This window comes from Prunus avium, chromosome 6 (assembly GCF_965620075.1).
Source record: "Prunus avium chromosome 6, drPruAviu1.hap1.1, whole genome shotgun sequence".
Classification (NCBI taxonomy): Eukaryota; Viridiplantae; Streptophyta; class Magnoliopsida; order Rosales; family Rosaceae; genus Prunus; species Prunus avium.
Genome location: NC_142289.1, coordinates 12,946,056 through 12,969,994, shown reverse-complemented (window position 1 = coordinate 12,969,994; position 23,939 = coordinate 12,946,056). Strand labels below are relative to the sequence as shown.

The 23,939-nt window shown below is 37.3% G+C and overlaps 2 protein-coding genes across 3 annotated transcripts; one reads left to right on the top strand and one right to left on the bottom strand.

Moving 5' to 3' along the window:
• Positions 1-1,204: 1,204 nt before the first annotated feature.
• Positions 1,205-5,065, top strand: LOC110772434 (Mitochondrial substrate carrier family protein). Its single transcript, XM_021976871.2, has 4 exons — positions 1,205-2,071; positions 2,524-2,827; positions 3,739-4,206; positions 4,525-5,065. Exons 1-4 carry the CDS (start codon positions 1,626-1,628, stop codon positions 4,597-4,599), a joined length of 1,293 nt encoding a protein of 430 aa, XP_021832563.2. The 5' UTR covers positions 1,205-1,625; the 3' UTR covers positions 4,600-5,065.
• Positions 5,066-6,653: 1,588 nt separating this feature from the next.
• LOC110747434 (cyclin-dependent kinase C-1) lies at positions 6,654-12,709 on the bottom strand. 2 transcript variants are annotated; one of them, XM_021947612.2, is made up of 12 exons: positions 12,059-12,709; positions 10,757-10,838; positions 10,475-10,565; positions 10,334-10,363; positions 10,059-10,168; positions 9,901-9,958; positions 9,688-9,808; positions 9,457-9,574; positions 8,619-8,758; positions 8,457-8,514; positions 7,931-8,001; positions 6,654-7,510 (listed from the first exon to the last, which is right to left on the bottom strand). In XM_021947612.2, the coding sequence occupies exons 1-12, from the start codon at positions 12,166-12,168 to the stop codon at positions 6,991-6,993; spliced, it is 1,509 nt and encodes a 502-aa protein (XP_021803304.2). In that variant the 5' UTR covers positions 12,169-12,709; the 3' UTR covers positions 6,654-6,990. The 2 variants fall into 2 exon arrangements, with proteins under 2 accessions (XP_021803304.2, XP_021803303.2); XM_021947611.2 differs by having other exon boundaries at positions 9,901-9,973; positions 12,059-12,708.
• Positions 12,710-23,939: the final 11,230 nt, after the last annotated feature.

The following is a 23,939-nucleotide window of genomic DNA, read 5'->3' as shown; positions in this document are numbered from 1 at the left end:
GTATGCCATGAGAAGGCAACTTTGTTGCCGACGATAAACTTGGAGTTAGTTTGGAGCTCGGTTGGTTAAATTTGAGGCTCCCCCAAGTGAATATCAAGCATGATATGATACCATAAAGGGTAGACCGATGCTACTCCTACTCCTTATGTGTCATCTTGCACTTTCTGTGAGTGTGTTTTCTTGCCCTAATCGAAAACGGGAGATTTTGAATGTGGAATCTCTTTTCTTTTTTCCATGGAAAAAAAAGTCCATTAATAAGTCATGACCAGTATTATATTTGTCTCTATACATTCAAAAGATTTTTTTATTAAACATATATAACATATCATTAGTAATAAATGTGAATATCATGCTATTGTTTTTTATTTTTCAAAGGGTAATAAAAAAAAATCTCAAAACGTCTATGAGGTTTCCTAAACTATCGTAGTCCTCCATCTTTTCTTTATTCAACATGTATCATCCTATTAGTGTGCTGCCGTAACATGCGTATGGGGCCTATAAATTCACCGTTATAATGCCATGTGAATTAAATAAAAAGTTAAGCATGAAAATAATGTGTTTTTTTGTTCTTCTCTTTTTGCCACAATTAGAAAGGGAAAGAGGGGGAATTCTCACACACACGCACACTGTGCCATGAGAGATCAAACTGTAGACCATTAGCTTGCGAGCCAATAGCTCTACCACTGAGCTAAAGACCACATTGGTAAATAATGTGTTGAAATACCACGACTTGTGCTTAAGAGGAAAAGAACTCACATGAAACTGTGGTGGTATTCCAAGCAAATTATGTACTCCCATATGAAAAAGTAGAGTAAAATAAAATAAAACACATAATAATGCATGATTGACTTAGAATACCATCACATGTGCTCCCAACTCGAGTTCGAATACCCCTATCTAAGTTTAGATCTATATATATAAAGCAAAAAGTTGAGAATGGTGAAACATTTAAAATATTAGAAAGTAAGAATTGAAATTATTAATTAAATGAGGATAATATGATAAATTCACATTTTTTCATATTAAAAAAAATTCAAAATTAAAACAAAATAAAATAATGAGTCCTATTTTTATTTTTATGCAATACAATTACTCATTATTATTTTTAATTTTAAAATAAAATAATAAAAAATTGAAAAAATCAATTGACACACGCTAGTTAGATTATAATAGAATGTCCCTTATAAAAAATAAAAATAAAAACATAAACAGAAAGGACAGAAAGGAGAGACTGTGTAAGCAAGCAAGCAACCGTCCAAACAAGAGCAGCTGAAAAACAACAGAAGCTCGATGAAAGCTAAACTAAAAAGCCATGTGAATTTTGCGATTATGAGAGAGATAGCGGCTGCATGAAGGCGATGGTAACCAAGCAGAAGCAGAAGCTGCAGCAAAAGCAGAAGCAAAATCAAAAGCAGCACAGCAAGCAAGAGTCAAGACCCACAAAATCCACCATCACCAACTCACTCCCATATGTCACTCTCCTCTGCAAATAATATATATTCCATTCTCTCGTCCTCTTCAAGCTTCTTCCCCCTCCCCAATTATCCACTCTCTTATTAACCCTTAAATGTCGTTCATCCCCAACCCCTCCTCCACTCTACGACGCCGTTTTCACATCCCAAGAAATGCACCCACCGGACTTCAGCCTCACCCATCTCATCAAATCCCAGCCCTCCGATCCCGATCCCGGTCCCCTCTTCCTCGGTGGTCTGTTCCTCCACCCCAATGACACCGTCCCTCCTTCCTTCCTCTCCTTGGTTCCACCCAAGAACCGTTTCAGTTTCACGCGCCGTGGCAAAACGGTGCGTCTTAGAGGTTTGAGAGGAGGAGGTGGCGGTGCTCTGCTCTTGTCTGTGAGCTTGTCGATAAAGGGGAGTGAAGGGGATGGTGACGATGGATGTGTTGGGGAATCTGGGCAAGCCTTGGGGCAAAATGGGAATACAAGTTTTTCGTCGGAGGAGGCCGTCGTGGTGTTCGAGAAGGGTGAGAGTGAGACTGTACGAAAGGGATCAGGTGCTATGAACACAACAAAGCATCTCTGGTCTGGAGCTGTTGCTGCTATGGTTTCCAGGTTCCTTCTCTCTAAAACAATTACATTTAAAAAAAAAATTTCTTTCTTCTTTTGGCGGGTGAATGACTGTTTGCATTTATTTGTGAATTGGCAGAGACTATCAGATTAAGAGTAGATGTAAAGTCTTGGTTTTTTCAAAGATGAAAGGAAAGCTTAAGCTAACCCAGATAGATATATGAGTATATGAGGAACTAACTCTAGGTCCAGGTTATATATCTTTGAGTCATCAATGATGGAAATCTTAAAACCCAATTGACAGTTTCTCTCCTATCCTGTGATTTTGAAGAAACTAAAAGGGAGCGTCCAATTATAATTTCTTTGTGATTGTGACTCTGAATTATTGGTTATGCTTTGAATTGGCTAAAAGGTACATCATATGCTTCTCTTCTGCTTATGCACTAACATTCAAACTTTTGGTGTTTCACCTGCCCCTATGGATGCCGGTGTATTAGGACGTTTGTTGCTCCTCTTGAGAGGCTAAAGCTGGAATATATAGTTCGTGGCGAACAGAAGAACCTTTTTGAGCTCATCAGGACGATTGCAGCTTCTCAAGGGCTGAAAGGATTTTGGAAAGGAAACTTTGTCAATATTCTTCGCACAGCACCCTTTAAGGCTATCAATTTTTATGCTTACGATACTTACAGAAATCATCTGATGAAATTGTCTAAGAATGAGGAATCCACAAATTATGAGAGGTTTCTTGCTGGTGCTACCGCTGGAATTACAGCTACCTTGCTCTGCTTACCTATGGACACTGTATGTTGCTACTTACTACTGCTATTTGGTTCAGTTAATTTCATCTCATGAGCATAAATTTTCCTGGTGCCTTTTTCCAAATTTTTGTGTTCAAATTAATTTCTTGTACTTAATAGTTAGTGCAATGTGCAGGATGGGAGGTCACCATAACCCACACTTTTTTAGATCACTCCTTGACAGTCTTCATGACCTAAATTCTTTTGCTTGCACTTGAGAACTCTGATCTGTTTCTTTAATTATAAATTCTAGCCAGAAAGAAGAATGCGAGCATGTGTGTGAGTGTGTGCAGGAGGGGCAGTATCTCTGTGTATTACATAAGAGTTTCCACACCTTGGCATTCATTCCAGTTCGAATTTTTGTGTTCATTTTTTCTCTTTTGAGATTGACCAGCCAGCTGGGTTGGTTTAGCTATTCCTTTCTATTGAAAAGGAGTCAGCTGGCTGTGCAAATCACCCTTATCTCTTACTGATTTTGTCAGACTTAAAATTATGTCACGAGAAACAATCCAAATTTACTCAAATGGGATAATAAGAAGAAATTGGCAGGGGCATGGCCTTAGCACAGGTTAATTCTCCAATGAGACCCTGAGGTGGATGCATATATTGTTTAATGGAAACCAGTTGAGTTTTATTCAGTGTTATTTTATGTAGCAAATCAAAGATTATTTGGATATACAGTAGGAGCAAGCCTTTCTTTCGTCTTTTACATAGCACCTGAAAAAAAATTACTTGCGTTGGCTTCCATGTAAACTGTTTTGGTAACCCCATTTTGAATGAAATAATGTTTTTTTGATTTAGAGGTGGCCATTGCTTGGAGCCTCAGCTCTTATAGATTAAAAAGCTGGTATTTGTTAACAATTTTTACAGTGGTATTGCAAGCCAAGTCACATTGTAAAATTTCAATTATTTCAGATCAGGACAAAGATGGTAGCACCTGGTGGAGAAGCCTTGGGTGGTGTAATTGGTGCTTTCCGCCACATGATCCAAACTGAAGGGTTCTTTTCTCTTTACAAGGGTTTACTACCCTCCATTGTGAGCATGGCACCTTCAGGTGCAGTTTTCTACGGTGTTTATGATATACTAAAATCAGCTTATCTGCACTCACCTGAAGGGAGGAAAAGAATCCAACACATGAAACAAGAAGGTGAGAAACTGAATGCTTTGGAACAACTGGAGTTAGGTCCCATTAGAACATTACTGTATGGGGCAATTGCCGGAGCTTGTTCTGAAGCTGCTACATATCCATTTGAAGTTGTGAGGAGACACCTTCAATTGCAAGTTCGGGCAACTAATTTAAGTGCAATTGCAACTTGTGTGAAAATTGTTGAGCAAGGAGGTGTACCTGCTCTTTATGCAGGTTTAACGCCAAGCCTATTGCAGGTATGGTACTCTGACGATTCTTTAGTTGGAAACACTTCTGGGTTTCTGTGTAATTAATTGTGTTGAAATGATAATTAGAGAGGTGTACCATTGCATCTAACCAAACTTTGGATACGAAATAGTAATTTTTTTTTGTTTAAGATGAGGTATAAACGTCAAATTAAGTGTCTACTTGAGGGGGTTAAATGAAATTAACAAGTGAAAAGAGCAAGTGAATGTGGATGTGGTTTTATTTTGGTTGTCAGAGCAGTTGAGCAGTTGTGATTACATCAGTTTATTATGAGTTTCTTAACATTTTTCTTTGTCTTGACTCTGTAGGTTTTACCATCAGCTGCAATCAGTTATCTTGTATACGAGTTCATGAAGATTTTTCTCAAAGTAGAGTCCACGTAATACTTTTCAATCAATATCAAGGTCCAGAGGTTCTTGTCGGGGTTGACTGGTTGGGAATGAATACTTTTGTTTTTGTTTTTGTTTTCTTTCATGTTTTGTTTTGTTGATACTTGGAAAAGAACCAAAAGGTCAAAAAAAAGGCATGCATTTTCAAAGGAGCGCTTCACAATGTTTTCGGTTGGCTTTTCTGTGATATGAGACAAGAAATTTATCCTGACACGCAAGGCAGGCACAAGCGGACAGAAAATTTCGCCTTTCGTTTTCTTTTTTTATTTTCCCCCATAAATTCTCCATTGGCATCTGAAAAGTGCAAAGAGTGGTTCAGTTGAGACAAAAGAAAATCAATGTAGTTAAAGAGGACTTCAACATACAAAGCTCAAGTTTGGCTTGTTTCTTAACAACGAGCCTAACACAAACTCCAGTTGTATCAAAGATATAGCTTATATGGTTTGAGAATTTTTGCACATGTGTCAAATTGTGATTTATATGAATATATTGCAGATAGAACAAAGCAGGATAGCTTATATGGTTGGAGAACTTTTTGTGCTTTTATATTTTTCTATAATTAACTAAAAATATTACTTGTCTCATTTCCTAAAAGGAGATATTCCAATACCGAACACACAAATTTGGTAATGGTTTTTGTTTAAGGGAAAAATTCAGCAATGCCCCCGAATTATAGGTTGTGTTCTACTCTGCCCTATGAACTCTCAATCTCATTCTTAGTAAACTTTTCATTCATGCCAATGTGCCCCTTGTTAGTTAGTTATGTAAATTATCTGTCAAATTGATGGTCATTTTCATGCAATCAAGTTGGGACTTGCTTTAATCCACTTTCAACTTGCCCAGACCTGATTGTGACACTAATTGACCCAAAAGGTATAAGATATAGGCTATAGTCTGTAGAACAAAACAAGATAGCTTGTTTTTTTTCAGAAGAAGATTTCATTTATTAGCCAAAAATGCATACAAAGACCGACACGCTACCAATAGCCTCATTAAAACCTTCCTAGGAGACCACATGGGACAGACCCCCGGGTAGGAAAGAGTGCTACACATACCGTGGACTAATAGGAGAGTTCAACACAAAACGACAACCAAAACATAACAGGAAAAGAGAACCCCAACTAGAGACCAACATAGTAAACCCACAGGAGAGGACCGCAAAACATCCCAACCGTCAAAAGAGGCCATCTATAAGCAAAATCATAGTTCTTTGAAACCCACACAAACTGCAAGGCATACCATAGCAGAAACCAGGAGAGAATACGGAGGAAGAAACATAGAAACAACAATAAAAGGACCCCGAAGAAGCACTACACGTCAACTTTGAACCTGACAAAGAAAACTCCTATGACCAAGCATAGTTCTTTAGTCAGTGTAGAATAGAGAAAGCACCACAACCCAACAACTACAACTAGCGTCACTGTTGCCATCACCGTCGAAACAAGGACAAAACATCAGCCACCAAATAGCACAACTCTCCTAAGGAGAGATACAACTCAACATCACTAGTACACTACTGCTGCCACCGCCGAGACAGAGACAACACTAGCCACCTAGAACACTGCAAAAATAACCAAACAAAACAAACACACACACAAATAGACCTAAATCCAAACATATCTAGGCTATCTGGGGAGGGATAAGAGGAAGGGAAAAGATGGGAGAAGGAGGGGGGAGATGGGTGGAGGGGGGGAGGGGCAGCGGCCACCTCCCCCCTAGCTTCCTTGCGGTTGGTTGTCAGCAAGGAGAAATGGGAGATTGGATGCAGCTAGGTGAGGGCATTCTTTGGTTAATCATTTTGACGGTAAAAATGCTAGATGGCTTGTTATGGTTGGACAACTTTGTGTTTTCTTATGTATTTTTCAATATTTAGCTCACCTCTTTTACCTTAGTCACTTGGAGATGTTCCCTCCCTAACAATGAGCGATAAGGGTGTGTAGAGAGTAGACTTGTCAATCTATTAACGATGTCAGCTTTCTTCATCCATTCTAACTAGTGCAATAAAACATCAGAAAACAAGGAGTGTTTGTACAATGAAAGAAACAATAACCAAGAAAAACAAAGAAAATGGAGCATCTGATAACTTCGACTCTTACAAAAGCAGCATGATTATCTACAGGCATAAACTAGTTGAAACCAGCAGGTTGGGTTCCTAAAAGCACAACCCTGCTGGCATGGTTAGGCTCTACAGTTCGGTTTAACATTTCATGAAAACCGTTGGAGGTAAATGAGGGAACAAAAATGCCTCCAAGAAGAATGTACAACGGCAGATTTTGTTTATGTGAAATTTTAACTCTACCAGTAAGCCTAACACAACTCCAATCCCGTAACCATCTCTGTTGCGACATATAATGTCCTAATTCAGAGCCTTAGTGTCCACTGTCACTACTGCCGACCATACTGTTGATTTCGGATATTAACACCCCTACCAGCAGCAGGAATTCCATATTGATTAGTCTGGGAGTAGTTGGGAGGACCGACTCCATAAACACCAGGGGCTCCTCTAGAGCTAGGGGCCGCCATGCCACTCCCAGCATATGGTGGAGCTCGTCCTTGGGGTGGATATGGTCCACCACTGTAACCTCCAACTTGACCTCCGCGATTTAGGTGGTAAGGTCCACCCTGGTTTCCAGGCGGGTACCTGCTTGGACCTCCAGGAGGACCGTGCGGTTTTCCATAGTGGTGGTGACTTGGTCCAGCTGATAATGGGGGCTGAGCATCATTTATTGGATGATTGGGCCCGTACCACTGTGGAGGAGCTTGCCCTGTATGTTGAATGGGAGGCAGGCGATAATGCTTATGATAATGCTGTGACTTTGATCCCTTTGTTATTTCTTCAGTTTGCCGCCGCTGCTGCTTCTTTTTCTTTGTTTGGAATTCGTGTGATGATTCATACTTAGGTAGGCTGTACGATACAAGATAAGCACAGTTCAACATATTATAGAAATACAAAGAGAAGCCTTGAACCATACACATTTCAGAAGAGACCCAAATACCACAACCCCTCAAATTCCACTATTACAGGCCCAACCCTATGCCACCACTTTCAGGAAAGGAGACAAGTATTAGGCTACTAAAGCTGGTTGGTGATGCACATGTGATGAGCAACGATCGCTTAAATGTGCTAATTTATAGGAAGCCAAGTGCAAAAGAGATGTAAACAAAAGGGAGTAAAATACAAATAGTCATCCACGATAGGCACAACACAACTGGATTTTTATCACCAACTGTGAGAACTGTTTATAGCTTGGACACCTATTTGAATGTACCATGTGATCTAGCAAACTCAAAGGGAATGCAGATAATTTAAAACAAAAAAACACACCTCTTCGGATCACAGGGTAAAGGGTCAGCCCAGAAATACTCTGCATCCAGTGCTTGCTTCGCAGTACATCTCTACATAGAAGGAAACAAGTAGATAAGCAGGAAAAACCATAAGAGCACCCAATATTTTCAGCCCCTTACTGCAAAAGTAGAAGTGGCAGTCTGCTCAATCTGCATTATCAAGTTCATTCCTCCAAAATAGTAGCTAACAAGGACAAAAAAGCTTGATTTACTATTAGTGATGTGCTGTGTTTGTCAATATACAATCCTATTCCTTTCCTTGAAGCATCCTGACAATGTGCATTACATAGTCTTCAAACAAGTATTCAGCTCAATCATTTTTTTGAGGCAGCATATATTTGGACTCAGGTTCCAAACCAAAGAAAGGTGACAAATGAATCGTGCTAGTGTAGCTGATATATTTAAATAAAAAAAACCTCGAATGATTTTTAAACAAAACTAGACTCCAGTATATTAGTAAATAATAAAATTATGGCAAGAACAAATACGTAAAATTCAAGTGTTACCTGACTTGGATCAAGAGCTAACAAGTGGTCCAATAGATCCAAAGCATGGGAGTCAAAACTGGAATGCATATTGAAAAACAAATTAACAAACAGAATCAAATAGCTTATGACAGATTAATATTCAATCATAATACTTGAGAAACTCATCAATCATTTACTTACTGTCTGAAAATTTCCCTGACTCGTCTTTTCATGGTCCTTGTTGGCTTGAAGTTATTATACCAAGGACTTTTTGACCCATCAGGCCAGTTGATCTCATCAGGCGATCCACAGAGCTCAAATATTTTGTTCAGTTGGTCAGGCTACAACAAATATGAAGAAAATAAATATTACAAACTGAACCTCGTGAAATAATTTGTCCATGTTGTAATTGTTTGTGATTATTTCATAAATATGTCTAATACACCAATTACCACCAAATACAAATACAACAAAAAGAAGAAAAAACCAAATTCTCCTAAACCAACCACATATTCATCACTAGCCACATAAAAAATTTAAACATAAAACAGCCATTCCTGGATAGCTACAGTCTCTAATAGGGTACAGCAATAACTTCTACACCATATAGGATGAGACAAGTTGGATGTAAGCTCCACAACACATCCTTCGCACACATGCCCCTCAACCAATATTTGATTAAGAATGCATATTTTCTAAAGGGCGCTGATTTTCCCACTCCGGTTTTGTCCACTTACACTCCCTTTTGTTTTTTAATACTTTTTACTATAACATACAATTTCCAATAAGGGAGTGTAAGTGGACAAAAGAGGAGTAGGAAAATCAGCTCCCTTTCTAAAAAGCATGAGATATTGAACCTTAGATTACGCCAGAAAAATTCTTTCTTTCATCAACGTATTGTAAAAATAAAAGCTGACACAATCCATAGTAAATTAAATAAGACATCAGACTTCATTTGCAATACTAGCCAAAATTTGGTAAATTCATCAATTCTAAAACCAATTATCAGAGTAGAGACGAATTGGAGAGGATGTCTAACTTCACTTCTTCCTTGCAAAATTGGTTTTCCATGCAGAAGTTCAGCAAAGATGCAACCAACAGACCAAAAGTCAACAGCTGGACCATACTTTGTGGCTCCAAGCAGCAACTCTGGGGGCCTGCTCCAATTATATCAGTTATATGCACTATCTAAACATCGGGCATACTCTTTGAAAGAATCTATGCTTTAGCAAAGTGAATTTCTAATGGTAATTATGAAGTAAATGCTTACCTATACCACAAAGTAATGACACGATTTGTAAGATTTCCCTCATGGTTACTACAAAAGGACCTTGCAAGCCCAAAGTCTGCTAGCTTCAACTTCCCCTCATTATCTATCAAAAGATTAGAACCTGCAAGAATAGGCTTTATTCTGATATAGCTCCAGGTGCACAATACCAATAATCATATCTGAGAAAGGAGATGATATAACTTGTTGATTAACCTTTGATGTCACGATGAAGTACTTGATTAACATGACAGTAATGTAGCCCAGTCAATAGCTGCTTCATATAACACTTGAGAATAAAACGTGAGAAAACTGTAAGGTACTTGATGTAACAGATAACTCTCTTTCTCCAAAATTGTAAGAATATATTATACCTTTATCTGGGGAACTGTAAATCTCAGTCCAGGACAATCAGCAAGGCCTGTCAAATCGTGATCCATATACTCAAAAACCATATAGATGCCACCCTTGGACTTATTACCATCTGTAATCAACAAAACACATGTCAGAAGAACTACCACCTACAATCAAATTTTGATACAAAGTGACGCTCTCAAAGCATGTGTCACCAGATGGTATTAAATGGATCACAGGCACGCAGATGTAACACACACAACTGACTAAGATTTCATGTAACAGCTTTTGGTACCTTGATTCCCTTGCTCATCCCCTTCAGGACCTTGAAGACAGAAAAAGTTAATTAAGGTATGAGCAAACAGAACCAATATAAATGTTACATATTTGTCAATTGTGATACAATATAATTCTTGAACGATGGAAATTCAAGTACCTGTAGAAGTTACAATCTCTTTCAGCTTAACAACATTTTCATGATGAAGCCTTTTCAGAATTTTAATTTCCCGGATTGCTGTAATTGGGAACTACATAAACAAAGCAAAAAATCCAATAAAATTTATTATAAGATGTGAACATGTGTGTGCAAATAGGTCTGGGAGTGTGCCTGGTTGTGCGTGCATGTGTAAATACCCATAGTTTCACTTAATCAAAATTGTTGAAACGTACTACAGTTCTCCATATAATAAGAACACGTGGTAAATTAAAGAAACAGTACCCCTTCTTTTTCATTATCCATGCGTATCTTTTTCAAAGCAACAATTTCCCCAGTTCGGGTTTCTCTGGCCATGAACACTTGACTGCAAAAGAAAACATAATCCAGGAGGGAAAAAAGTAACTCAATTAATTCAGGATAAAGAAAAACCCACAGGGATACTTGTGTTTCATTATGTGAAAGAAATTTAATTTTTGGTTCATAAGAAACATAATTTTCCACACTGTTTGACCATGAAAATCTGTCTTACTTTGGGTTCCTCAAAATCTATCTACTCATACCATCCTTGGCTGCCCCCACCTAAAAGAATCTCAAACTTATAGAAACTTGGTCTTTCTTCTTTCCTTCTTCTGTGTTTTGGGGAGGGGGTCTATAACATACTACAATTTTAGTGGAACCATTAAAACTTGCGCAATTTGTGCTTTTACTTATGCTCCTGCAAAGAAAGGGAAAAGAGAGAAAGCAAGAAGTCTAACGGAGCCGAAAGGAAGAAGGCACTGTCTTCTCTGTCCACTCCTACGGAGACCACAAAACATGATCCTTCATCTCCATTCAAGATGAGTGGGAGAAGAAAGACTCAAAGAACCACCTCTCGAGCCACCATGAATCCCAAAATGCACATTATTACCAATCCCACCAGTAAAGATCAAGATTTTAAATTAAAAAGAAAACAGTCCTTCCTCCTAGGACTCTTTGTTCCTTACCTAAGCTGCATTAAACCCTTATATCCAGTGCATCATGTATACTAACAAAAGTAAAATGAAATGCAAATTTTTCTATTAACATCATGTGCTCTCTATTACATCACTATTGTTTTATTTAAAAACTTTGTTTCCCCACCACAACAAACTAATATATGAGTACTTCTAATCCATTTTATTAATTAAGGATCAAGAGTTAACTAATGTTCCTATTTCCTTCTTCTTTTTTTCTTTTTGAAATTATATTTTTCCTACTGTCTATAATACTAATTGCACAAGAATATTATCAGTGAAAAAATATTACTGATGACAAAGAAGTAAACTAGAAAAGAACGCAACCATCATTATAGCAATAACAACAGAAAGGCCAATTCTTCAGCACCGAGAACATAAAATCTACACACTTTTACAGTTTTAAACGGTATAGTTCCCGAGTTATTAATAAACAAATATATCTGGCAATTATTATGAAATATTTGCACATAAATTCCTAATTGAAGTAGAAGGGCAATCATAATTCATCATTGAGTGGTGCACGTTGTTTCAATTTTTCTGCTCTTTGAAAGAAAAGAACGATAATGCAGAGAGAGGGAAAGAGACTGACCCATAAGTGCCTTCGCCAATTTGCTCGAGTTTCTCAAAGCAGTCGACGCTTCGAGACCCCCATGAAGGTAACTCTTCGGTGTTTATCTGCCCGGCTGCCGCCGAAGCCATCGCTCCACAGGCCAAAGGCTGAGACTTTATCACGCGAGAGAGAGAGACACACACAGAAACTCGACTTGTTTGCTAGTAAACCGCTATTTCCCCCTTTGAGGAAGATTATTATTTTTTGGGTTAATTACAATTTCTGTCAATGGGGTTTGGCCCCATTTTAATTTTCATCACCGCACTTCTAATTTTTCGATTTTGGTCATCATTTTTTGCATTGTTAACAAATCAAGTTCAATTGGGAATTCCGTCACTTAAGACGCAGGTGGTGTGTGCGTGTAGAAGTATTATTGCCCTTTCGCCTTAGCCCCCTAATCAAAAAACATTCTTGCGCGCGACTTCTACCCCAAATTTTTTTTTAAGATTATGAGATTTGGGGAAAAGGGTTGTCAATTTCGAGGTGGGAGGGTTCGATTCAGATTTGCAAGTAATAAGCGTACAATTTTTGGAATATTTGGGGTTTGAATTGGGTTTGATTCGGCTCTATTGCTGTTGGGGAGTATCATGAAGAAGTAGATATGGCGGGTTCCAAAGGTGTCGACCCAAAGAAAGCTCTAATTCATCCAGGTCAGTTTCTGAGTTAATATACGACTTTATTGGTGTTGTGGAGTGTCATGAAAAAGCAGACATGGTGGGTTCCAAAGGTGTGGACCCAAAGAAAGCTCCAATTCATCTATGTCAGTTTCTGAGTTAATATACGACTTTATTGGTGTTTTTGGTGTGGTGTGATGGTACTTTATATGCATTCATCACATTTGAAATGGACTGTGTCACGACCCGATTCGAAAATAAAGAATATTCCGGAATCATGGCGTGAGTCATACCATAGTCATAAGAATAAAATCCTACAACCATGATATGATGAGAAATAGAGCCACAAAAAAAAAATACAAATTTACTTAACATTACAAAATCAGAGTCGCAGTAGCTTGTAGTTAACTACACACTAAGATCTATAACAAGCGGTTGACTACTTACAAATATTAATTACACAAATCAACAATAAAAGCCCAGCAGCTTAGTTGAACCCGCTTCCTCAAACTTATTCTTTAATCTTGCACAATCTATTAGGGTATGAGCATTCTAATGCCCAATAGAGTACCGTCAAACCCCTCAAAGTCGGCTATCACAGTTAATCAAAGTGTCATGCATCAAACAACACAAGATATACAAATTATGCAATCATACTAGATAAATAAATTTGCATATGCGGTGATGCCATGAACTCACTCCCTTCTAATCCCACTAATTCATATCCTAGGGCAACAAGCCTGCATGTCCCATACCATGCGTTTTACCACTGTGGCTCCGAATACCCTAAAATATGAACTAGCGCCCATCCATCCCTTAACCCATTTTTCTTTTATTTACGAATTTCTCAACTTTCACTTATCATTAGAGGCCCTGCTCCCATCACCTCAATATATTCAAGCTCTGCTCCCGTCACTTGAATATATTCTACATTTTATTTAGATATATCTAAAGCCTTCTCCCACCCCTTAGATATATCTCAAACGACACACACACACACACTCCAAACACCACTGTAATTCTGATGCATATGTAGTGCAGCACAACCATCATTTATTTCTGCTGAATAATGCCACAGATAATAACAATAATATATCAGCCTTAATCACATGAATAATAATATTCACAAAACATCAAATAATATCCATGGAAAAACATCAATAATAATATTTACATAACATCAAATAATATTCATGGAAAAACATCAATAATAATGTTCACATAACATCAAATAATATTCATCGAGCAAAGCAACAATAATATTCACGGAAAAACATTAATTATAACTTTCACATAACATCAAATAATATTCATCGAGCATAGCAACAATACTATTCATATTTAGAATACTATATATAAGCACCAAGATTAAAAGTGACATAGCCCAATCATTGGGAAATCAGGAAACCCTACCTCAAGTCCAACTAGCTAAAATACCAAATTTACCCTTCGGAAGTTCTCGGAGTTGTCGAATCTACACTTTTGATCCAATTCCTGAACAAATTCAAATCCAAATTAATATTGAGAAATCTTCACGCTATTTCACCTAAGACCAAACTCAACCTTGTGCAATTCAAAGATTATGCGCGAAAATGACGAAAATGGCCCTAGGACCAACCCGGGCTCCAAAGCGGCCAAATCTCGTCCAAAATAATCTAAAACTTTGTCCTATGCCCTGTCAACATCGAAACAAGGCCAACGACAGCCGTTAACCAAAAGTTACTATTTGGATCCCGTGGGCCCCACGACAACCGATACTTTGCACCACCTCGGATTGACTCAAGACATATACCACCGGACTCGGATCGAAAAAATCAAGTCGAATGGACTAAAAATATGGCGTCGGAGGCTGCCGGAACAGTCGCCACGCGCCGCCACTTGCCGGAGCCGCGAGTGGGCTTGCTCCGGTTACTGTTCATCATCTTCAAAAAATCCTGCAACTTCCCCTGTTTTTTTAGTTTTAAATCCCGGATTTTGTGAGCCATTTTGACCAACCAAACGTCAGTGAAAATGGGAAAAATTATAGTGGTTTTGAAGGCTATTCTCTCTAGTTTCCAACCCAACAAACCACACTTAAAACGGAGCTAAAACGAAGGAGAAAATCAGCTCCAAAGTTGGGGTCGTGGCTGGTTTTTTTTGCAGAAAACAGATTTTTTTCCAAACTTTGCACAAGTGTTCAACCTATCAAAACTCAACCAAATTCGACGAAACCAATTGTGTTTTGTTCCTTGATAAGTCTAGTTTAAAACACAACAAATGGATTCCTCAAACACTCAAAGGATTAAGAGAAACATAGAGCCAAAGTGAGGCTCGCGGACTGCAAATTTCCAGAAAATGACATTTTTCAGATTTTGTTCAAAGTTGTTTTCAACCATTCTAACACCCCAAGTGGTTCCTAAGGCTTCTAAAACTCTTCTAAAATTCATACCTATCCTTAGAACTCATCAAACACTCAAAATGAAACCAAAATCAACAACACCCTCACTTGAAAAATTACTCTATCCACCCAACCAGAAAATAGAGATTCAAAATCTTCCAATTCAATCTTCCCAACACTCATATGACTCAAATCATTCTTTAAGAGATTAAAATCATACAACCACAAGGTTAAAACCAAAATTCTCGAAATTGACTCACCTTAGAAACTCTCTTATTTTCTTCCTCCTATTTTCTCCTTTCTTCCTCACCCAAATTCCATTTCTTTCCTCCCAAAACTTATCTTAGCTTATGCAATTAATTTTCTTAGCCTAGACTAGGTGAGTCATCCATTCTAGATCTACAACTCATCCAAATTGAGATCAAAATCAGATTTTGAAGAGAAAGAAAGAGGGAATGGGGGACGAATGAAGGAAAGGATGAATGTTTGGCTTCCATGTTGCTTCTTCTTTTTTTTTCTTTTTTTTTTTTGGTGTGGTTATTATCTACAAGGGTATTTTGGTAATCTTTCACACATAGGGGTATTTTTTTGGTCATTTTTGTCCAACTTCAAATTAAACATACTTAATTTAATAATCTCAATCCAAAATCTTTTGATAAAATGCCCATAATCTTCTCTACCATTATATTATTTTCACTAAAATATGAAAATCCACCTTAAATTTTTCGGGGTATTACAGACTGAGTATGGTGGATGAATAGTTTAAGGTGGAAAAAGGATGTTGCTTGTAGAGAGTGTTGTCTAGTAGTGCTTTAGGAATATAATATGGATGTTTTTAAAAAAAAAAATTTGCCAAAATATAATATGTCTGCTATTGTTAACTATATGCCAAAAATGTAAATTTTTTCAGATGATGGACACTTCATTATGGAGATAAGATATGCTGGTAAATTCATGAACAATGAGAAGGATTATGAGGGAGGCACAATAGATGTTTATGATAATATTGATCCAGATAGGTTTTCTACAATAGAATTAAGGGATATTATGAAGCAAAGTGGGATTCAAAATTGCAAAGGATTTTATTACACTTTTGCTGGTAAGGGAGTGCATGAAGGGGTATTAGGGTTGAATTTAGATGCTGAAATTTTAGATATGTTATCTGTCATCTGTATCAATCCGCATATCGCGGTATATGTAGATCATGAGGTTGATGTGCTTGACATTATTAAGGAGAATTACAGCCAATCACAATAGACAGAATATGAACAATTCTTTAATGATATTCCAGATGAATGATTCAGTCAAGTTGATGAGAAGTTTGTTAAAACACAATGTAAAAATGATGTGAATGATGGGGGTAAAGCTGCTAAAGGGAAAGGACCCATGTATGATTCAGATTATGTTGAGGTTGTTGATGTTGATGATGATGAGGAAGATGATGTTGATGGGTATGAGGAAGATGATGTTGTTGAGGCTAGTGGTGAGGCTTCACTTCATAGTGTTCCTATATATGAAGACAGTGGTGATGAGTCTGACAAAGAAATTTAATGATGCAGCTCTTGAGGATGATAATATGTTTATGCACAATGTTCAAAATCCCAAGGTTCTAGTGTATGTTGAAAAAAAAAAAAAAAATAAGAAAAGCCATTTATATGGGAAGGTCACATGAATGATACTCTATCTGATGAGAATTACAACTCAGATGGCTTGGTAGTCTACCTAATTTTGATGATGAAGGACAAAGACCAAGGTATCCAGAGTTTAATGCTAAGACTGGTATGGAGAATCCTTAATTTGAAGTGAGCATGTTATTTGCATCTAAGAAAGAGTTTAGAGAAGCTATTTCACATTATGCTATCAATGAGGGGTATGAGGTGAAGGTTACTAAAAATGATGGGAAAAGGATGCAAGAAAAGTGTATGAAATGGAAGTGGAACCTATGGGCTTTTTTCATGGCAGATGTTGCAAATTAAGAGCATGATAGAGACACACATGTGTAGCAGAAGTTATAGTAACCCTCAAGCTACTGCAAGTTTCCTTGCTAAACAATATCTTAATCGAATTAGAGATGAGCCCAAGATAGGGTTGAGGTTATTCCAAGCTCTTATTAATAGGGAGATAAGGTATGAAGTCAGTCTAAGTATATGCGGTAGGGCTAGGTAGAAGGCGGTTGAAATCATTGAGGGTACTTATGCTTCACAGTATTCTAAGTTGTGGGAGTATCGTGCAGAGATTAGGGAAACCAATGTGAGCAGCACTATGACGATGAAAACTGAAGCCCCTTATTTCCAAAGGCTTTATGTGTGGATGCCTGCAAAAAAAAAAAAAAAAAAAAGCTTTCTAGCTGGATGTAGACCTATCATAGGTGTTGATGGGTGTCATTTGAATGACACATTCCAAGGTATGAATCTCCTTATGTTTTTCTTATAATAACTACATTATCATAGGCCAATTTCTTATCCAAAGCATGTGAATCTATGTTACACTAATTATGTTAATGTATGATAGGGCAATTACTTGTGGCAATGGGTATTGATGCAAATAACAGTATGTACTCAATTGCTTATGATGTGGTTGAGTCGGAGACTAAAGAAATATGGTGTTGGTTCCTTCAATTGCTTATTGAGGATTTGGGTATTTTTAGTGAACATGGACGGACTTTCATTTTAGACCAACAAAAGGTAGTTTAATATTCTTAGTTTAATTATTCTTAGTTTAATCTTTAGGGTTTAATATGCTTAGTTTAATACTAGAGGGATTAGATGCTGCATTTGATTTAGTTGTGCCTAAAGCAGCACATAGATGGTGTGTCACACATCTTTATGGGAATTTCAAGACATTGCATAAGGGAAAGGCTTTGAAAGATTTATTATGGAATGCTGCCAGAGCACCAAATGTGGTTGAGTTTTAAATATTGACGATGTATGTGTCTTTGTGTCTTTGAGATACACAAAGGCACATATACGTCATAATCCAAAATATTTGCCTCTAAAATTTGACAATGGAAAGCTTTAAGAGAGACAATTTTTAGAAGTTGATGATGTGTGCGTGTTTGTGTCTTTCAGAAAATGCACATACACATCAACATCCAAACTATTGCCTCTAAACTAAACCAGAATTGAACTGACGACGGCAAACTTTGAGAAAGACAATGTTTTGAAAGTTAACGATGTGTGCGTTTTGGTGTCTTTGAGATACACCAAAACACATATATCGTTAACATCCAAATTATTGCCCACAGAGAGGTGAGAGAGAGCGACGACGGTGAGCTTTGAGAAAAGAAATTTTTTAGACGAAGTTGGAAGAAGTTGGAACCCTAAATGAAAACTGAAACTGAAAGAACGCATCAAATTTATACAAAAATTCTTCAAAAACCACGACGGTCCTTATATAAATACCGACATCTAATGAAACAAACCACGGCGGTTATTTATTCAATAACCACGCTAGTTTTTTTAGTTATAGCGACGTCAAAACAAGATTCCCACGTCGTAACTTGCCGACATCTATGTCTTAAACGAATGTTCTTTCTCGTTTGAAGCCTACGACGGTAGATCAAGAAAATGAAAAAATCGCCGTATTAATTAATTTTATACGACTGACATTATCAGTGAATCGTCGTCTTAGTTTTTATTTCTTTTAAGAATCATATCCTGGATTTTGGTAGTGTAAGACGGTAGATCAACAAAATGACAGGAATTGCCAAAAACCAAACATCAATATCCAAAAAATTTGGTAGCCTATGATACACAAAAGCAAATAAGCATAAAAATCCAAAAAATTTGCCCACAGCCAGCTTTGATAAAAGCAATTTTTAAAAGGTTGAGATGCATGTGTGTTTGTGTCTTTCAGATACACAAACGCACATGCACATCAACATCCAAACTATTGCCTCTAGAAAGGTGAGAGAGAGCACAGGGCCAGAAGAAGTTGGAACCTTAAATGAAAACTGAAATTGAAAAAACGCGTGAAAAGCCGCAAATTTATACAAAATATCTTCAAAACCACGGCGGTCCTTAAACCAATACAACGTCTAATAAAGAAAACCACATCGGCGAAGTCCCAAGACATCGGGAAAATTAAATTATAGACGTGTAACACAATAACCAAGTCGGTTTACTTAAGCCAAGAGCCGTTGAATTTCAATTATCCACGACGGTCTACTAAAACTAGGAGTCCTTCAATATAAATAACCAGTACGGTGCTTTATGAAGCGTCATTGTAACTAACAATATCAGGGCATCTAAAGTAAACTTTTGTCGTGTAAAACTTAAATAACCACATCGGTTCTTGAATTCCAAAATTTGTTTGGCTTTATTACTAACTGTAGGGGTTTTTTACTTCCGGCAGCTACAGATGGGCTGGGCCGCCGTAAGGAGCAAAATGACTGAAATTTTCCCCTTGTGTCTGAGTTCAAAGATCAAACCCCAAAATGTTTCGAAAGGGTTGTAAAGCCTTAGGAAACACCTTGGTTACCTTCACCAATGAAAATAATGGCTGCTTACAGATAAATTCTTGGCTTAGCATGAGAAGCTTGTGGCATGGGAGCAAAATCGACATGAGTTTAGCACCGAAGAGAAAACTGAGTGTTCTTGGGAGAAAAATGGGTATTAAGGTAGGAGATGGAGAGTTTGCAAAGAGGTTTGGCTGAGAAAGGAGGGAAGGAAAGGAAAAGATGGCTTGGGCGCTATTTCCGGCAGCTCAACAGTGACTCTGTCGAGCGTCAGAATAGCATGACAAAGGGGAAAGCTGAGGGAGGAGATGAACTAAGCACGAAAATTGCTGGGTTTTGCATGCAAGAGAGGAAGCTTGCCCTCTGGTTGTGTGTTGTTCTTTGTTGGGTAGAAGAGGCCCTATTTATAGGCGCTGGAAGCCATCTGTTTCCAAGAAACCCTAATGACTTCCTTACTATTTTTCCAAGCTTTTCCCCTCCTTTCTCTCCTCATCCTTTCAATCATCTTCTTGTGGTGAAATTTACTCTGCTCCTCTGCATAAAATCAGGGATTTTGGGAGCTCAAGGCTCCCTTTCCTGCCGCTGCCTCTGTGAAGAATTCCTATTTTCATCCCTCTCCTTTTTCTTCTTTTCTCCTCTTTCCATGGCCAGATCTGATGAAGAAAAGAAATGGCTATGTATGCTGGTTCAAAAAGTGGCATCCTTCCCTGCGCACCAATATCCCTTGGTCCTTTGGATGTTTTAGCTTGGAACTTGTTCCTTCCTGCGCTGAAGCCTCTCAGTAGCTCTGCGCACGTGGTCCTCCCAATTTCCTTTGTGGCTTTCTGCTTCAGCCAAGTGCTGGAGCTTTGCAGCTCTTCTATTGTAATTGTATGGGCCAAGTTGGTTTATTGAGTAAGTGGGCTATCTCTTTCAAGCATTGGGCTTTTTATGGTTGAGTCAATAGGCTATTTTGGTTGGGATATTTTGGTTGAGATATTTTCTCTTTGTGCTCACCCACATGTTTGGGCCTAAGAAATGGGCCTGAGTTCTGAGGTTCCCAAGCAACCCCGGGACTTCCATTTCTTGGCCCATTAATGGGCCTCATGTCAACTTATTACCATCCATACCACAACCCACTCAAGCAAGCCCCAGGCATCTTGCGTGGCTTAGGCCCACTTAAGCTTATAGCGTGGTGATAAGCCTATATTTTATATATATTTTATGCCTCCTTTACTTATCTATTTGTTAATTTCCTTGGATTAAATTGGTTGTTTTAATTAGTTTTGTGAGATTTGTGAAGGAATTGTGAAATATGAGAAAGTGTGCTAAAAAGGGACAAGAAGATGAAGATTGGAGATTAATCAAGTCAAGAAGCCAAGTCATTCCTTTTGTCGCAAGGAATGTTGTCAAATTGCCTTAATTCAAGATGTTTCAAGTCTTATCAAGTCAAGCAAGGAGAAATAAAGAAGACCCTATTTTGGAAGGAATCCTACTTTTATAATAATTGTAATTATACCTTAGATAGGTAGGATTTGTAGGAGTATTATAAATAGGGAGTTTAGGTCATTGTTCAAGGAACCGATCGATCATCCTCCATCCTCCATCATCCTACATATTCATAGTCGAAATATCCAAAGGAGAATACGAAGAAAGCTTGTGCAACCTTGGCATTCTACTTGGAGAATTCGGTGCCTTCCATGTCTTCATCAACCATCAAGATTCTTAATAAGTCCTTCATGAACTAATTCCTTTTACTAGGGCTACGATGTAGCCTAGCTATGAATACTCAAATTCTTTGATATTGTTAATTTTATTTATCTATACATGTTGAGTGCTTGTTACTGTTCTTAATGCTTTCAATTAATTGGCCACTAATTGCATGATTGGAAGAATTAGGTTGAAACCGGAAGGAGATTCCTAATAAAAAGCTTCTAGTAACAAGTACCATAAATTACATAGCCGACTCGGAAGATTAGGTTATGGTTTGTGTAATCTTCATTGTTTTCCACAAATCTTAATGGGTTCTTAGCTATCTAAATCCATAACTAGGAATAGAGTGGGTTGACTGTAAGGAATACAACTAATATAACTCGGAAGAGAGTATTAGTGAGGTAAGGGAAAACGATTATCAACATGTTAGGTAATTAGGATTAACAAGCTAGAAGGATTTGGGTGGGATTAGCTAGGTGAAATCGGTGCCTAGTGCTTTATCATCTTTGTTTTCATCTTTTACATTATTTCCGTAATCTCAATTTATTTTGCTTGCTTAATTAGATTTTAATCATCATAATTCTCTTTTTGTTTAATTCAAATATAATTAGAAATAAATCACTCTAGTATTTAATAGATTAACTTGATCCCTGTTGGAACGATACTCTACTTACTACTATATTAATTTGAGCGATATTGTCCACTTGCAATTAATCACATCACGTGGCGTGTTGCTTATTTGCTTGGTGTGGCATGTGTGCAAGCGCATATGACGAACTTTCACGTGCCCAAATCGAGTTTCTTCTTGGTAAGGTATTGCATTGGGCCAAACCGTGACTTTTTTGGGCCTCAACACTAACCACATCGGTTCCTACTTAGTTTCCCGTTGTTTTAACTACATACTAGGGTGGTTTTTAACAAAACCATTGTGTTTTTGAACTTTGGGAAAATATATAAACTTTTTCGACACCTGACCTAATGTTTTACGTTCTCTCCCACCGATAAAATATCTCAGTTTCCCTCTCACTTCCCAAAAGCGGCTTCGTAATCATCATCGTCTTCGTCCCCAAATCACCAAAGTTGACGTCGGAAGGAAACTTTCTTTGCACGCCAAAGGTTTTTTCTCACACACTCTTTTTTTTTTAAAATTTCATTTGAAGAGATTTTTGAAAGAACGAGTTTGGAAACAAGACTCTGTTCAAAATAACGAAATCTTTCACTGGTTTGATTAAATTCATTAGTCCATCACTCTCACGATGTGTGAGGACGACAGTTTTGTCTTGTTTACAGGGCCGTCCCTGAGATTTTGAGGGCCCTGTGCGAAACTTAAATTGGGGCCTCACATAATCTAATACGAAAATACTATAAAAATTTGCCATAATTTAATGTCATAAACAATTTTTATAACTAAAAGTCACCATCAATAAATATGTAATGACAATCAGAAATCAAATTCATAAAAATTTAAATGTTTCCATTTGATAAAGTTAAATGTTTGGTACAAAAACAAGCTCCTTGTGTCCCTATAAGGTCCCTTGCTACTTCCAATGAGCAATCTGTGTTTAATAGGAAAAAAAATTGGCAATCACAAATTAAAAAGTAGTTGCACACAAATGCCATTAACAAATTAGATTATATTGCATTAAACACAAAAGCAACAACAAAAACATACTTGACTATCCAAAAATCATTCACATTGTATTTGCTATCTTATTTGAAGAATTAAAACTATTACGAGAGCTTTTCCCTAAAACAAAAAAAAACACAGCCAGTACAATACTAATGTTTGAAAATTGATCTTCTTGAATTTTTAGAAGAGAAATCATCAATCAAATGTTCATAATCAAGTTTTTCTCTTTTTTGTGTTGAAATTCCTGAAATTGAAAGAATGACAAAAATTGTCAAAGTATTGAAAAAAGAACCAAAGAAAGATTGATGAATAATGATGATTACTTACCAGAAAATCAGAGTTTAAGAGAAAGAAGAAGTCATGAAGTTTTTTTCGTTTTGTTTTGAATGAAGAAAGTACTTTTCTTGGAGGAGAAAACCTTTTTTATTTTATTTTTAAGACGGTAGTTTGGGGGATATATATACTCCTCCTTTGGTGTGGTTAAGCTTCGATGTTTCCTATTTTCAAAAGGCTTTTTGTTTTGTTTTTTTTAAAATTTTATAATTATGTAAAGTTTGAATGCAAAAATAATATAAAAAAAGGCCAATAGATTGACCTCAACAAGAATCGAACTCTGGCACTTTTGTTAAATATCCAGACGCTATACTATATATACGATTCCTATAATATTAATATATATATATATATATATATATATATATATATATATAATATAAAGAAATTTGTTTCTGGGGCCCTATGCGGTGGCACCATTTGCACCACCCCAGGGTTGCCCCTGCTTGTTTATGACGTTAGAATTAATAAACGACGACGACATTTACACCCGTGCTGTTGCAAATACGTCATAAACAAGACAAAATCGTTGTCTCTTGGGAGAGAGAACTGTGCGGATTTTCCTGTATCACTTCTCATTAAGACAACAGTTTTGTCTTATTTGCGACGTTGGAATTGACACACCACGACGGTATTTTATTAAAAAGCACAACGGTTAGATTTTGGTGTGGACAAGATATTAATTAAATATCTTATTATATGTTTAAAATTAATATATATACTCAATGGCTTGAAAATGATGAATCATGGACACTAGT